We start from the raw sequence: 17,780 nt of genomic DNA on the forward strand, positions 1-17,780 counted from the left end.
GTGGAGGTGAATTTTTAGCCTTTAAATTTTTAATTATTAATTTGATGTATTTTATTTTTTGGATTATTTTCAAAATTAAAAAAAAATAACAATTTAAAATTGTAATTGTATCATTAAAAATTAAGATTTTAATAATTAATTTAGCTTAATCAAAATAATTAATAATGGTATAAAAATAATTTCTTTAATCATTTACATTTAAAAAAATAATTTTTATTGTAAATATGGACAATCTTTTGAATGAAAGTAAATTGCACTCTTAACAGTAAAATAAATAAAATAAACTAAAAAGAAAAAGAAAGAAATTCATGAATGTGAAATTTCAAGTCTTCAACCTAAATAGTAAAAATACTATGGACTTGGAAAGGCCGTTTCAATTCAAATCAGCTTGTTGCCCATGGAACAAGTCCCCTTTACTATTCTCTTAATTTCAATTTCAATGTCTCGCTTGACTTTTGAATTGTTTTAATTTCTTAATTTCTTTCTAAATAAAAATTTTTTTTACTTTAAATCACTATATAAATAATTAATCACTAACGGTTAATAGTTAACAGCTACTAGAATAGTTAATATTATCAAATAAATATACAGTTGTTTTTGAAAAGCAATAAATTAGAAGACCAATAATTTACTAAATGATAACCCACAAATGTGTTTGATAATGCAAGAATTCAAGGATTAGTAAGGGCCAAGAAAAGAAAAGAGTTGTAAACCATGTTGTACATGGAGTATTTTGCAAGTTGGTCCATTAGTCCTTGAAGTCTGGAAAATATAAGGAAGGTAACAACACATGTTTGGTAGGTCCTCCAGATTTTTCGCCCTAGGAAAATGAAATAGTTGAAGATTTCACATACATGGTCAAAAAAAATCTGCCCAATTTTATTAATTTTCCATGCCAATGATATATATCATAAGGATAGTTTGTATTTAACAGCTAGCATTCATAAACATAGAAAAAAACACAAATTTAAATCTCTATTTTCAACTATTTTCATGAAGAAATAAGTTAGAGAGAATAGTGTTTTTATTTAAATTTAGGTGGAATTATAAAATTATAATAATTTAATTTATTATATTTTACTTTTTATTAATAATAATAATAATAATAATATATTTTCTATAATTTTATTATTTATAACAATTTAATATACTAATTAATAATATGAAATTAGATGAAAACAATCACCTTTTCTTGCATTTCACATGGGCATTTCTAGCATTAAATTTGTAGATTTACCCCATTTGGATTGAGTACAACACGATTTATTTATGTGTTATATCATATTATATAATATTATTAATATATTTGAAAAAATAATATAATATAAAATGACATAGGATGTTTTAATAATTTTTTTCTTATTTAATTACATGGTATAGTAAAATAAATATAAAAATTATTAAAATATCATTATTTATTATTTTGAATATATAAATGATTGCTGTACTAGATGGAAATGTAAAAATTTAAAGTCAATTCAAACCATCAATTTAATTATTTAAAAACTTATAGTAAATCATCATTTTACAACCCAAAATCACCATTCTTCAGGAATAATCTAAATAAAAAAAAATATAATCATACTATACAATATAAAACTATAATAAACTATCATCCCAACAAAGGGTTAGATTCCTGCTTGGATTCATGACTAAAACCTAGTGGTAATTATTTAATACAATAATTATTTTATTAACAGAAACGTAACTTGTTTCCTTTTAGAAATAGAGAAATTAAATTGTAATTTTTATCACTAAATGATAAATTATACAAAATAAATTCCCATCTTAAGGGGATACCAAAGATTCTGATAAGGTTGGCAAAAGCACCTCACCATCTTATGACTTGTACATACAGTTACACACTGGGAAAAATTACAATGTTACATGAGCAATTTCCGGCGCGGAATACCGGAAAATACGTCGAAATGCTCATATTACAATTAGTTTCTAATTTAATCTTATTGTACATTGAGCAATTAGTCAATCTAATAGAATCCTAAATATGGAACAACCCCATATTAATTACACTGGCGATGCAGAAAGCAGAAAATCTGGCTGTAATCTCTGAAGCAGTATCCCACAAAAGGGACACAACGGTTTTGACAATTCTTCTACTACACAAGCTTCTGTTAAAGGTTTGAAATCTACAGGATATCCAGGCATTGTAAATAGAGTCTCTGGTGCCAATTTGGAAGCCCATCTGTTACAACACTTGCAATGCCATAACGGTGTCGCTGGGCAAACCTGCATGGAAACAGCACACCTAACCAATTTGTGGTTGTGCATATCCCTGTTGCTACTCTCTAAACCTTGGCAAAATGCAATCTCTGGAGAATTAAAAGGAACAGATGCTGTGCAATAGCTACATCGTTCCTCTACCTCAAATTTGTTGGATGAAAGCCTGTTTTGAGTAAAATATACAGGCATAAGATCATAAACATTACAAACATCGAACATGTGAATAGCAACAAAAATATTGCAGAAAATTCAACCATTATCAAATAGCCACCCAATGCATGCACAGACTTCTATATGATATGGACAACAATGATCATCCAAGAATTTTCTTCAGCACACTTCTGCCCCAACAAATAAGGCCCAGTGTAATTCGGGCAGCAGATGTTAAAAGAAAATTTTGTAGATATTAACTACTGAACTAAAGCCTATTTGTTCCATGTAATGGATCATAATTGGCCCATTCAAAATTTTCCAGCTCATCAAATTCTCCTCCCATGCCTATAGATGTTAACATTGAACATCAACAAAGGAGTGATCATGCTCAAAGATCTCTCCATTGCAGATACTTCAATAGCTAACCCTGTTGTATAAATAAGAGTTTCTCAAGTTGGCTATAAGATATCATTTTTCTTTTCAATTCCATGTATTCGAGTCAGGGAAACCAAAGTAATGATTTCATTGTAACTCTTTTCTATTCGTTGAAAGCAATGTCTCCTCACTCTGTCAAAAGGAATTGAAGGGAAAGTAAATGCAATTGGTTGCATGCACTCCACGACAGAAATCTAACCGCTAAACAATTGAACATATGGCAAGGCAATGGCCATATTTGATATATAACTATTTTTTAAGAAAATATGAGAGAGACACCCATATGCTCTCAAATCTATATATTTTCATTACAAACAAACAAAATTAGCAGGAAATTCAATTGAAGAAATTTTTTTAGCCTCCTACTTCCAAGTTAAGGCTCAATATAGGTCTAGTTTCTAGTTTTTACTTTCTCATGAAAAGACATGATCAATGGTAAAATCAAAATTGAGGACTTGAATGCACAATTTTCTTTTTGGGTTCAAAAATGAAATCTGAAAATGGGAAAGTTCCAAAGACAAATCCAAAATTATTACTTGAAAAAACAAAAGTACTGTCATTTTTAGGTCCTTAGAAACTTAAAAATATAAAGAACAGAGTAGCAATAAATTAATCAACATATTTGCAATATAAGGAACAGAGCAGCAAGAGATACCTGCTCTTATGTTTTTGAACTTCTGATGTGAGGACATTTAGTTGATCATTGACATGATCGCGATTAAGTTCAACCCACTGCTCCATTTGTGCAATTCCAACAGGATGCCAGTATCCAGTCTCAATAAAATTTTTGGCTAAAAAAGAAGAAAAGCTAAAAACCAAAAGCCTTTCACGGAGTTCTTTTTCACTCCTGAAAAGTAGCTTTATCCACAAAGTTTGTTGCTCCCCTGCAGCACTAGTTTGTTCTTCAAAGTTCAATTTACTGTTAATTTCATCAGCCTTCAACATAGATAGGACCAGGCATCGACAAATGATATTTAGAATGTGCAACTGGCGAGAAGTAATTTTTGATAGATTATCAGATATGTGTGTCAAAACCTCATTAATGGAAAGGTCCATATGGGAACCTAAATATGACATAGAGATCCAACTAGCTAGTATACGGTCCACATATTCTGGCATAAACTGCTTGAAAGCCAATAATGATGCTATGATATCCCAAATAACTAGAGGTTTATCTGGACTTTCAAAGTTTTTCAAAGACCAGAGAATATTGGACTCCCAGTATAACAATTCACTTTGGGAAAAACCATGAAAAGATTCTTTAACAAAGTCTTGAGAAGTGTTGAACAACATATTCAAATTTTGTCCACCAATCCAGAAGAATTCAACAATAGCCTTTTGTGCCCTGCATGTTTTCCAAAAGATTAAATTTATAAATGTGACATATATTCAAAGCAAAATCATGTAACAGAATTTTAGGTTACTTTTAATCTAAAGGGTATCCTTAATGCCCTTCTCAAACCTGCTCCTATAATAGTGGATACATTTTGTTCTCCGAATTTGCTTCATTTTTTCAGGGTTTTTTTTTCCTTGTTGGTGGGGGTGGGACACTAGCATTGCACAATATCATTAATCGCATTAGTTATATATATGTAATGTGTTGCCTCCTTAGTAATGAATAAGATAAAGTTCTAAACATAAAAGCCATATGCTAATTAAGTATTAGCCTAGTTGATAAGTCCCATGCCCCTACAAAACCCGAGTTTGAATGCCAACACATCCCCTCCCCACAAATGGTCACGTAAGCAAAATCATTGTGTTAGGCTATCAATTTTAGATGAAGAGCCTAGCATCTCAATAATGTAAGGTGTAACAGCTATGCTGAGAAATTGGATCCAATTAAATTGTAACAGACACAGCTAGTCAGAGAAACCATAAATTAAAAAAAATAAAAAAAAATAAAAAAAACTTAGATTAGGTTTGCCAAGAAATTAATTGAATATATTTTAGCACTGTTTAAAATTAACTGTTAAGCCTACATGATAAAAATTTAAAAAATTAATTATATAATAAATTTGTAAATATTATATGAACAGGTTGATAGCATATATCAAAAACAACTTCAAACCTGGCCTAAATAGGACTTCGAAAGAGGGCACACTAGTATAGTTTCAAAGGGAGGCATAAATGAGAGTTAGGTCTTTAAAGGAGAGTTTAATTTTAAAAAATAAATACCAGAGAGGGAAAGAAAATTCTAGGAATATGTAAGGAATATGTATGCTGCAATTTTTTTTCCAAAAAAAAAAAAAACCAGAACTTAAATTTTTGCTTTGATAAGAATTTAATTGAATACATAATATTTTAATAATTTTACTAAAAAATAATTATTTTGTAGTCAAAATGACATACTAACAACTATGTTTTAAATTTGAATATTAAGGCTACATTATAAAATAAAAAAAAAAAAAAGTTATTCGATTACAAATTTGTAAGGCATTATATAAACAGGTGGGTCATCCTTCATATAAAGGAAGTAGAGAACTGAAACTAGACTAAATAGACTTCCAAAGAAGGTGCGCTAGTGTAGTTTCAAACGAAGGCCGAAATAAGAGTTAGAAATTTAAAGGAGAGTTTATTTAGGAAGAGAGGGAGAAAGAGACTTCTAGCATTAGGTATGGCACTCTCTCTTTCCTCTTCTCTTCTGCTTCTTCTTTTTTGCTTGAAGGGTCACTGTGATTGTTACCTTTACATGAAACACCTTACGGCAGCCATTACAAGGTGATATGTTGGCATTTCAATGTCATTCTTGAATCACAGACCTCAAACAGTATATCATGAATCAGCCCCTAGAAATCCCTGTTACATAGCAGGCAATATGTTATGTAACCAGAGTTTTTTTTAATAACATGATGCCAATTGCCAATGTAACCTTGTTGAAAGACCTCAAATAATTTGAAGTCAATAAAATTCAAATAAAAATCATCAAAGTTTCACTTGGCCTTTTCCAGTGGTTCATAGTTCTAAGTATAAGTTCATAGAAGCACTGACATTTTGGTATTGAACTTCCATGCTAGCACCTCTCCTATGGTTTAGGAAATTGTAACTGATTTGGCATATAGTGGAGAGGTAGAACTAATTAGCTCAAATTATATAGACTAGGCTCAATCAGCCTCCCAAACTGCCTAAAAGAAAATAATAATAATAATAATAAAGCATTAGTATTAAGAATTTTAGGAAAAATTTTCAGTAAAATTATGCAATAGATGCAAGCCCATTTACGTGAAACCACAGCCACAACAGAAACTGGGCAAAATCTAGGTAGTAATGAACAGAAATATGTTTGTATTTTTTTTTTTCTGGATTTTGAAATGTTTGGCTTCTATGTTTGTTCTTAGGCTCCTTGTTGTTAGGCCTAAGGCTTTGTCCAACTGACCGTAGTTGCACTGTGTTCTTTTACCTGCTTCTCTTTGCTGTTCTTCAGGTTCATCCTATTGTAATTATTCAACAATTGTTGAATTTGATAAAGCATTTTAAATTTTAAGACAACAATTAACTCACCTTCCCTCATACATATGATCCAATTGATCAACATCAAGATTTCGGACCTACAAATTTCAAGCACAAATTTATCAGTGTCATATGCAAAAGTATAATCTAGCATCACACTTATGCCATGGTTGTTGGTTAAAGTGACATATTACGGATAATCAATATAATATTTGTTCATAACATGCAAATAATATCTTAATTCCCTCTTGAAAGACTAAAACTAAGAAAGGATTACATTAATGATGAAGCCAGAAAATTTGAAATTTCCAATCTAAATAAACATATATATTGTGTTTGTATTTGTATGAGCATGTGTCCATGCAAACATGCAAGTAGCAAGCATGCATGCATGCGTTTTGTGTGTAGAGATGGAAAAGAAAGCATACATGATATCACATTTATACGAGTTTTCATAATGAAATGAATGATACCTTTTGTTTTTCACATACAACAAACAAGTTACATGTAATTGGTATTTAAATAATACAGGTCATTTCACTAGATGCTTTCCACTTGATTGAAACATGAGAAGAATTTTAAGAATTAATTTTGTTCGACTGGATATCTTAATTTGATTATTGTTAAGGTTTTCTTTAGTATCATAATCTTTTTCCCCCCTATTAATTTAGGTTGTTGGTGGAAAGGATATTTTTGTTTATCATAACTTGCTTTCAGTTAGCAGCTATCAATTTTACAAAGAAATTCAATTAAATAAATCAATTATGAAAAACAAATCCGTTTCTTGGATATGGAAAAAATATTTAATGATTTGTATTCGGAAGTTAAAAAGTAGATACATATATTGCAACATAGTTGGGAGTTCCCTCTACATTGTAACAGATTCCAATTTCAAAATAAAAAAAAAATGAAAATGAACTACTCTAGCTATGAGCTAGGATAAAAAAGATAGCTAAATACTTGGAAAGAGATGGTGGGGGGCATGCACTAAATTTGAAAGGGTCATGTAAATTTGCCTATATTAAGAACTTCATGAGTTAAGGGGGCAATGACCCCCTTGCTCTACCCCTAGCTCCTTTATTTGTTACATTATCATGTTCTGCACATGTTAATAAAGAGAGATAGGAGAAGAGTTTGAATTGGCCCATAAAGCAAGAGGCAAAATTTCAATGCTTAATGCAAAAAAGTAGTGAGAAAAGACAAAATGACAAAATACTTATCCAAGCAAAAGGAAAGGAAAAATTTTTAATAGTTTATACCGAAACAATCAAGCACCAATACGATTGGATTACCATTTTCTCAACTGATCTACCACAATATTAATTGTGGTGGCACCATGAACAAGTAACGAAATTCTCCACATAAAATTTTGAATTACAACCTGGTGTTCTGCTTTTAACGTCCATTGATGGTAATTGAACAAGCTGGCAACTTCTGTATTCAGATGCTCAGTGCATGTCCAAGGCAGTGAGCATGCTTATTATTGTAAAGATGACAGTTATTCAGATATGTTATATAAATTACAATTGACAAGCCATCTCCATGTTGTCATGGCGTCTCACTCACAACTTAGTAACTTACCTATGCATCAAAAATGAAAAGGACCTAAATTTATCACATTTATTACAATTACTCATAACACTTCTAAATATATCTTTCACATCAGTCTATGCTCTGAAACATAAATCGAGGAAGCTAAAATGTCTCTCTTATGAACATAATTCTGAGAAATCTAAGAACAAAGATGGATGATTGGGGAAAAAATTAACAGGAATTAAATGTGAAGGAGAAACCAAAGCAAGCTGATGAGAAATAAAAACTTCGGGGGAAACAAGGTAACATACCATCGCAACTACAAGATTTCCAGGAGATACTGCTACACCTAGGCACGAAAAGAATACATCTGGAAGCTGCAGAGAAATTTTAATAATTTCTTGAGCCAGAATAAATCTTTTAAAAATAAATAAAATATAATAAAAAAGGCCAGAAAGGTTAACATCATACATCAGTTGAACTCCTCAAACCAGGAGTACATGATGGAATGGATACTTCACAAAGAGAACTCCCATGTAATAGCCAGCTACGAACATAATTATCCTGACACATTTCAAGTTAAAATAAATAAATACATCCATGATCGATTAATGGTGCAATACCAAGTCAACTGATGCCTTATTTTGTACCATATAAAAATAAAAGTAAAAACGAATCCTGTCGATAGTATATGAAATTATTTCTTCCACCCATTTTCTAGCAAGCTGACCTTACATAGGAGAGCTCACAGGTAGGGCTATATAGAACAGCAATGAATCTAGCAGTAAATTGGAGAAGTTGCACTGACTGCACAAACCCATAAAAAAAAAATAAAATAAAATAAAAAAAAAAAATCCTTTTGACATATATGACTTTTTTCACTTAATCATTTGGGTCTCTCCATGCTAAAAGGAGGTTTAGATTGTCCATTGCCTTAAGATTTGATTTGGGTTAGCTTAAAACCAATTGGTATACTTTGGATTGCACTAAACTTAAGAGTTGATTGAATGTTAAACCAAAACCATCCATTATATATAGTTTGTTAATTTATTTTGAGTTTGTCTAAACTTATGATCTTAATAAAACTAACCACTAAAAACTCACTTATGTATTTTTAAAAGTTTTTTATTTTAATTTTTTATTTTTTGCCCACCATAACATTTTTACTATAATTTTTCTTTCATTGTTTCTATGAATAAATTTGTTTACACTTTACAATTGTTTAGTTGAGCATCCTGATAGTGATACTTTTGATAATATTTATATATCAAGACTTGAAACAGAAGTATAGTCAATTTAAGATTTAAAACCCAAGACGCTAAAGCTCAGCCCATTCTGGCGAATCTGCAAATTTGCAAAATATCCTTCTCTTAGAGATAACTTTATAACTTCTTAGGCAGTAGCTACTTGATATAAATAAACAGAAATATACGGGTGCCTTCTATTATTACTTTGTTTTTTTTTTTTATCCACTTTATTTGCACTTTATTACATTTACCATTAGATGAACCGTTGTTAATTCATTCAATGGTGGTTATCTACAAAGTAAAGTAAGATTCAGTCCATTAAGAGCAGAGTAACCACAGAATTTCCCCAATTATAAGACCGTTTGAGGAACAGGAATTACCCAAGAACATCTTAAATATAAAACTATACAACATCTAGACCATAATTCTATGCTTTTCAAGAGTTTAAATTTGTGTTTTCTTGAGCTCCATGCTGCCAGCATCATTTCCATTGAATATGTAGTAATTTGGGACATTGTAAAATGATAAAATAAAGTACCAGTAACTAATCTGTGACAGTAACAAATGTAATTAAACAAAATTTCACACCTTTAAGGTAAAAAAAAGGAATAATTGTTGTCACCATCCTCATAGTTCAAATTTTCCCTGAATATCTGTAGTCATTCATGTTAAATTCAATCCGTTAATTCAGTTGTGTGCCTAAAATGTGAAGGATGTTGCAAAAACTCACTGTTCAGCAGTAATAATTTACAAAGAGAAAAGACGTTTTTACAGGGTTGAATAAGTTGCTAAATTGCTTGAAGGTAAAAGCTTGAATCCTAAAAATGAAAAATTTTTAAAATATACACTTGATCACCTTTTCTTTTCTTTCTTTGTCTTTTGATTTCTATTCCTTTTATTCCAGAAAATTAAAATTTTTTTATTTCATATAAAATGCTAGCATCAAACAACACCCATCAAATGTGATAATATTGGCAAATGGCATCACTGATGCATCAGAAACACAGATGGTGAAACATCAAATGTAAAAGTTAGGTCCAAACTTGTAGCCAATTCAATTCACATAATGCATCAGATGTAGAAGACTATTTCCGATGCAAAGACAATTGAAGAACATTATGAAATTAATACCTGACCACAGCTGTACAAACAACACCCATCAAAAGCCCAAGCTAAACCAGTAACCTGATGAATTTTTAAACACATGAGTAATCATTGAGACACTGTATAAGACTGATCAATAATGAGATACTTACAACATAGTCGTGAGCATCCTGTGAACAAGCTTTATAAAACTTGCAACTAGATATGTCACATGTCCATACTTCAAACGAACCAGATCCTTTGCCAACTGCTAAGAGAATTTTGTAGGGTGCCTGAACAGGTATTACTAGTGAAAGTACCGAAACTGGGACAATATTGCCAAATATAACCTGTTTGGAAATTAAATGTCAGAATGTAATTAATTAAAAATATTAATCTCTGTGTTAAATTGTGAAGAATATAATAATGAGAGCTACCTCCTTCAGTAGAACAAATGGAGCATTATTAGATTCTGATGATTCCAGCAATTTCTCACCGTTCCCCAGCCAGATCTTCACACTGAAGAAGATTAAAGGAAATGTTATGAGTAAAGCCTCCTTATTTTGTAGCAGTGAGATGAAGTGAAATCAAATACATTGATTTGGATATTGGAGAGAAAGGCAAGTGCCTTTCACCTAACAGCATGAGTCCATTCAACATCTAAGTACCAGTAACAAATGGTATTGTATTTCTAGCATGCGTACGAGGAGTTTGATAAATGCTTACAGGTAAAATTTATAGAGTTTAGAAAGAATACAGTTGGAGAGTTTATTTTCTTTGAACATTCAAAGAACAGGTATACGGAGATCAAATCAATGAGATAACATATCAAACCAGAAGTTACTCTAGATTCTCAAATAAATATAACTTAGAAGGTGTATCATTATTAGGAATAAAAAGACATGCTGCTTAACATCATTTACAGCATATCAACATACACTACATGAGCCCGTCTCTTGTACTTATCCAAAAGAAATAATTGGTTTAAGAACTGATTAAATATTTTGGCATTACCTAACTCACCTCCCATCAGAACTCGCACTAGCCAATAAAACCTGATGATTAGAATTAGAACTAAGTAATGCCAGATTGACTGCAGTGACCCATGAATTATGTGCCTCTAGAAGCCCGACAAGCATAACACCAGGAGAGACTCTATTGTGCTCAATAGAGTAGCATTGTGGTGCATGAATTCTCCAGATTGAAATTTTACCAGCCTTCCCTCCAACTGCAAATATAGAGAATCTATGGGGTGAATCATTTTGAGGAGCTGTACAGATTTTAGATGTCAAGCACAAAACTGGTGACCAGGCAACAACAATTGATGACAGCATCTGACTGCGAGAAGCATATTGGTCTGCAGTTATCTGCAGGAGGAAGCAGTTTTTATTATTAACTTTTGTCAGATTTAGTTTTAGTTACCTGAAAATTAAGCAAAAGGTAGAAAGAAAGGTTCAAATGAGAATTAATAACACTCAAAGATGGATATTAACCTGCAGTTGTTTATTATGATTGAGCTATAAATAATATTCCAAGTTGGTCTACTAGCCAAATAAACAAGGTATCTTAGTCAAGAAAACAATTAGGATTAGAATTATTAGCCATCTATATAAATCGATATGATGTTTCAATTCCACAGAATCATTGAACGAATGAAGTTCCGACAACTATGCTTTCTTTTGAATTGTGCAATGCATTCAAAACCCAGAAGAGGCTTTCTTGATAGAAGTGAGTCCTAAACTTTACTACTGTTAGGCTTATTGTTCTATCTAATTTACATGACTTTTCTACGAAGGATACTTCTCTGGTAAATCAAACCTGCCTGATATTTTGAGTCTTAATTTGGTTAATCCAACCAATTAAGTAACTAAACCAACTCTCAAATCAACCCTTTAGTGTCCTACACCAAATAATTTCAATTTTTACATTTAAAAAGAAAAACCTAAATCAAGGGTGAAGAGGGGAAGAGAATGTGCAAAACTACAATAATTTGAAACCTTACCTTCGGCAACTGCTCTTCCCTCTTATTAGTGTGAGGGCTAGATCCAGCATGGGGCTTCTCACAATTACCTATCAGTTGGCCTCCAAAAGTTTCAGACTCCTTATCGCTGGAACATGGCAATTTAAAGACTAAATAAATAAATGTATATACATAGGAAAAGATAAAACAAGTTCATGATAGAAAAATCTAGAATAGCAGCATTCAAATGATTTTCCAATCTCAATTGTCGAATCTAAGAATAACCTCTGGCTTGTTCGCTATTGAATTAAAAAAAAAAAGAAAGAAAGTCGTCTTCTTCATTTAGTTCCGTGGCAAAGCAGAAGGTAAAAAGAAGGGAAAACAGGAGAATTTTTTTCTTCAATCATTCTTTATTTATCTAGTTTAAAAAACAAAGAATGGAAATTAGTTTATTTACTACAGTTTTGAACCCAACATTATGTAAAAGAATTCACATTACTAGAACCTCATTTGGCAATTGGCATTGCTGCTGGAGTGCTCTTTATGGACTTGAACAGAATGAACAGTAACATAAAAGAAACCACACTATGGATAGCTCTCTTGCAGCATTGTTTTATGATGTTGGAATGTATGCACAGAACTCCAACAACAAATGGGCCATAAATAGATACAGCATAAAGAAAATATAGTAAGATAACTCTAAAAAAAAAGATCTGAAAGTAAAGGGAAAAAAAGGAATGAGATATTTTACATGCCATTAGTGGTACTGGCTCTTCTTCGCTTATGCTCCTTTCCAGTAATAGTGTTTGGAAAAACATCAGCAAGATTATCACTGAGCCTTACTTGTGTTGTTTGCTCCTAATGAAAGACATAAATGTTTCACGGTATTATGGCTTAAGGATTAAGTTAAACAGATTTAAAATAAAGAACTTACATGAACAATCTCTGAATCAAGGATTTCTGACTGCCCAAAATTTGTTTTTGCAAGAAAATCATATAGCCTATCTGATATATCTATAACCTACAAAAAATCGGCAGAAGAGAATTTATAATAGTGATCAAGACAATATAAATAGCATGGAAATTCCTAAACATAAAAATGAAAGATGCAAATTTGAAAAACAAATAGATGAGAAAATACTTGTTTAATTCAAACAAATAAACAACATCATAGCTGTTGTACAGTGATTGAAAAACAAATATTTTGGGAGAAAGAAAATGTAATTAGCACTTGTAAGTTATTACTCCACAGAACCTAGAAACACAAGGAATAGTAAGGATGTGGATTTTTTCTTAGCTCAAAATACAGTATTCCTAGTTTCTTCAATATTTACATATATGTCACACCTATATATTAGTCCTTCGGCTAACCCTTTCTCTAGCCCAACAACCAAAAAATGAGTTCAACAACAATCTACTTTTACCTCCTCATTCAATCTCATCGCTATCCCCAAGGTTTAGATAAAAAAGAATTCACACCAATATTCTTTTGCATGAAGTGTTAAGTGGTTTTGTTCAATTAATAATTTTTCTCTTATTTTCCATGCGGGTTTCTGTTTATCTTGTGAATCTTAAAATTTTGGCTCACTGATTTGATGATTTCTTTAGCTACTATGAGATTGTTGACATGTGCTCAATTGGTTGGATTATCCCCCAAAGAATTGATGTTGCAATTTTTACCATGCAAGGCTTGCTTCTATAACTGGTTCTTTTGCATCAATGATGGTGTGGGCTAGAAGCAGATTTGTAATCTAATAAGCAGGGCAGGTGAAAGTTGATCATGGCTAACCTATCTTGAATGGCAGAATGAGTGTGAAGGAAAGTATACTTGTTGAGGGGAAAGGTGGAGGAGGGGAAATCCATCTACACTCCAATACATTGACATCTTTATGCATGAATTACGGAGGAAAGGGAGTCATGATATCCAAATCAGCATTTTGGTGAATGTAAATGACCAAATCCACATTAGAAAAATTTTAGTTCATGTGCTCACTTGACTGCAAAAAATTGAAGTTGGAAAACTTAAACAAATATTTATTTAAATTTCAAGAAGTTAAGGCATCATTGTTCCTATGTTTTAGAAGAAATACATTTCTTTACCCTAGTGATAAATGAAATTGCTTAATTTTCACAAATAAATTATAGAAAATCCAAGAATATTGTTCACCTAGCAAAACAAAGAAGCTTTATTATTTCATAGTATCAACAACTATGCCCATGAAATTGATCTATTAGTGTACAAAGGAGAAGTCATCATGATGATCTTCATGACTAGATTTTATTATACCAACCCAATTTATAACTATTAAAGTAAATAATGTTGCATCAGGTGGAAGTGACAGGACATAATGGGACAAGAGAAGACAATACAAATAGTTGTCCTAAGCCCATGCAAAACAAAACAGTAACTTGTGAAATCAAGTGCTTCAGTGATGAATACCTCTATCCACTCAGCACAAAAATCACAAAAAGGTGATCGATAAAGCTTTACACGTCCTTCTGTGGTACAAACTGCAAGCAAGCACCTATATAGATTACAATACAAGAGGATTAAATTCTATTAGCAGTTCTCATCCCCCTTAATTTAATGAAATTAAAGTCAAGAAGAAATAAGCGTCAGCTCAACATGTGGCTAGAAAAGGTTAGGTTGCTACCCAAAGTTAGGAGCCATTCCAAGCGGAGACCAAGAAATTGATCGTACACATGGTCGACGATCCCGAAATAAAGCATTGGGCAGCAAACATCCAGCGAGCAAATCTGCAAACATCCAAAAATTACAATATATGTTCAAGAACTGCCCAAGACAGACAGCACAAAAGCTTGTCCACTTTACACATGAGAATGTGTTTGCAATGAGCAGGTCCATGAGAGTGAAAGAAAAGTAATAAAGGTCTAGTTAGCCCTAACCTTCTTTTTTGACCAGCCCAATTGGATAAGGTTCACAGGTAGGAATGGTGATTAAGCCTCGAGGTCCAAGTGTCAATGCTGGATTCTGATAATTAAGAAAATACAATGAAACAAAAAGCAAGCTTATTAAAATTTTAAAGAAAAAAAATCCAGAATCTCAGCTACTACCAAACGTGTTAGAGGCTTTTTAACTCTGTTTATTAAAAGCTTCAAACTTGCTCAAAGTTTTGGCTTTCTTAGTCAAATTCTCGAAACAAAATCAATCCCAATTATTTTAGAAACATGAAGCACATATCCATTGCTTATTTGAGAATAAAAAAGGTAGTAATAAAAATCAAAGTGGGAAATTAGTGAGTGCATTACCAGAATGGTGACAAGGTGACCGCAAGCGACGGCAATAAGATTCTCGTCAGACCAAGCTATGGCGTTTGGGTACAATGGTGAAGCCACCAGTTGAGCAGCTTGGAATCGTGAAGGCATGATCACTGAAACATAATAGAAAATTTAAAACTTGAAGGAAATTGGAAAGCTGGGAATTTGGGAGGAAACTGAATTCAGTTACCACAATGAGGAGAGAAGTAAGAGAACGATATGGAAGAGAGACGATCTTGGTGAAGAACTGACTTGGAAAAAGGGGCTGTGGGCGCGGGCGCGGGCGCCGGCGTGGGCGTGGGAGTGGGCGTGGGGCGCGGGCGTGGGCGTGGGGGAGGGCGGGGCCGGCCCGCGGGCCTGTTGTTGGGGCAGTGGAAGGTGAAGTGAGAAACAAATTGGTTTAGGGCTAGTCATAAATAGATAAGATGAAACGACGTAGTTTAATATATTTAGGCAAAAGAGTGAATAAGTTATTGCCAATTTAATTAATGCTTTCAAATCTGAAGATCATATATATATATATATATATATATATATATATATAAAAGCTAAAGCATACAAATTATCTCATAAATTAAGTTATTTATTATTAATTCACTTAAAAACTTATCATGACTTAATAATTTATCAAATAATATCTACTTGATATAAATATTAATTACTTTAAATTTAAATTTATTATTTTTAGTTTCAAAATTTAAATTTTCATTTTTTTTTTATTTTTATCCGTTTTACATCTTTTAAAGTTATAACATTTTTTTTATATTTTAATCAGTATACATGAATTAATTTAAAATATAATAAAAATCATTTATTAAAATTTAAAATTAAATCATATTTATATCAATTACTATTAAATAATTTATCTATTAATACTAGAAAATAAATTTATTTCTCATTTTTCTTGAATATTGAGTATCTCATTTCTCTAGAATATTGAGTATCTGACTTATTAAAATTTCTTACTTTTTTACCTACTTATAGCAATAATTTTATTATTGTATACTTTCAAATTTGAATAATTATTTTTAAATTTTTTATTATGTTTTATTTTTTAAATTCATTATATTTATAATAATAAATTGTTTTTCAATTTTTTTTATTGTGCATATAATTATAAGCTATACTTCAAAAATAAATCTTTTTATAAAAGATATAGAGTTTAAAAATTAAATGAATATAATAAATAGATATAACATTACCCATATAATTTTTCAGGGATTTATATAAAAAATAAATATTATTTTTAAAAAATACAAAATTTTTTATGGGAAAATTAAACAATCAAAATTTTTAATTACTAAGAAATATAAAAAAATTCAAAATTAGAATAACAAACTAAGACTTCAAAAAGAAATACAAATAATAAATTAAGAAATTATTATTATTATTATTATTATTATTATTATTATTATTATTATTATTATTATTATTATTATTATTACCGTAATATTTAAAGTTTTATTTTTAGTATATTTATTATTATAATTATTATAGATAAGCTATTTTTAATAAAATATAGTCTTTTTTTAAACACAATTATACTATAGAAAAATATTATATTGTTACATTTTTATGAAGGAATACTTAGAGAAAAATGATTGTGTGGAAATCTAATATTTTATCCATTTATTTATTTATTTATTTTAATTAGCTAATAATAATTTAATATAATATATTTATAAAAAATAAAGAAAAATATTTTATTGAATTGCCTGTTTTTATATATATATATATATATATATATATATATATATATATATATATATATATATTATTTTTTAAATTAAATATGTATCTGTAATCTGAATAACTCAGTTCAATAATAACTCTTATCTCATTCTATACCTAATAGAACTCTCGAAATATATATACTCTAATCATCTTTTCTGCTAAACTTTGCTATCATAGCTGTTCGGAATCCACAAACCATTCCAACAGGAGGTCAGAATTTCTTCGAATACGTCCTTGAATTCATTCGAGATGTGAGCAAAACTCAGATTGGAGAGGAATATGGCCCGTGGGTCCCCTTTATTGGAACTATGTTTCTATTTATTTTTGTTTCTAATTGGGGCGCTTTTACCTTGGAAGATCATAGTTAGCGCGAATGATATAAATACTACCGTTGCTTTAGCTTTACTTACGTCAATAGCCTATTTTTATGCGGGCCTTAGCAAAAAAGGATTAGGTTATTTCAGTAAATACATTCAACCAACTCCAATCCTTTTACCCATTAACATTTTAGAAGATTTCACAAAACCTTTATCACTTAGCTTTCGACTTTTCGGCAATATATTAGCGGATGAATTAGTAGTTGTTGTTCTTGTTTCTTTAGTACCTTGATGGTTCCTATACTGTCATGTTCCTTGGATTATTTACAAGTGGTATTCAAGCTCTTATTT

General features: G+C 30.9%; 1 protein-coding gene across 1 annotated transcript; it reads right to left on the reverse strand.

Annotated features, from left to right (window-relative positions):
• Positions 1-1,709: 1,709 nt before the first annotated feature.
• Positions 1,710-15,674, reverse strand: LOC131183330 (uncharacterized). Its single transcript, XM_058154089.1, has 17 exons — positions 15,569-15,674; positions 15,370-15,491; positions 15,007-15,091; positions 14,754-14,856; positions 14,540-14,624; positions 13,034-13,120; positions 12,851-12,957; positions 12,142-12,247; positions 11,163-11,506; positions 10,577-10,658; positions 10,313-10,489; positions 10,188-10,241; positions 8,281-8,373; positions 8,121-8,186; positions 6,328-6,374; positions 3,485-4,174; positions 1,710-2,404 (listed from the first exon to the last, which is right to left on the reverse strand). The coding sequence occupies exons 2-17, from the start codon at positions 15,484-15,486 to the stop codon at positions 2,026-2,028; spliced, it is 2,622 nt and encodes an 873-aa protein (XP_058010072.1). The 5' UTR covers positions 15,487-15,491; positions 15,569-15,674; the 3' UTR covers positions 1,710-2,025.
• Between the last annotated feature and the right edge of the window lie 2,106 nt (positions 15,675-17,780).

The sequence above is a fragment of the Hevea brasiliensis genome, chromosome 9 (assembly GCF_030052815.1).
Source record: "Hevea brasiliensis isolate MT/VB/25A 57/8 chromosome 9, ASM3005281v1, whole genome shotgun sequence".
Classification (NCBI taxonomy): domain Eukaryota; kingdom Viridiplantae; phylum Streptophyta; class Magnoliopsida; order Malpighiales; family Euphorbiaceae; genus Hevea; species Hevea brasiliensis.

Bases quoted from the DNA above. Each gene is read 5' to 3' on its own strand.
- LOC131183330 (XM_058154089.1), bottom strand. From the start codon at position 15,486: ATGCCTTCACGATTCCAAGCTGCTCAACTGGTGGCTTCACCATTGTAC. The intron at 12,958-13,033 runs GTAAGTTCTTTA...GTCTTTCATTAG, and splicing joins TTGATTCAGAGATTGTTCAT to GAGCAAACAACACAAGTAAG. The intron at 10,490-10,576 runs GTAGCTCTCATT...ATTTCCAAACAG, and splicing joins CATTTGTTCTACTGAAGGAG to GTTATATTTGGCAATATTGT.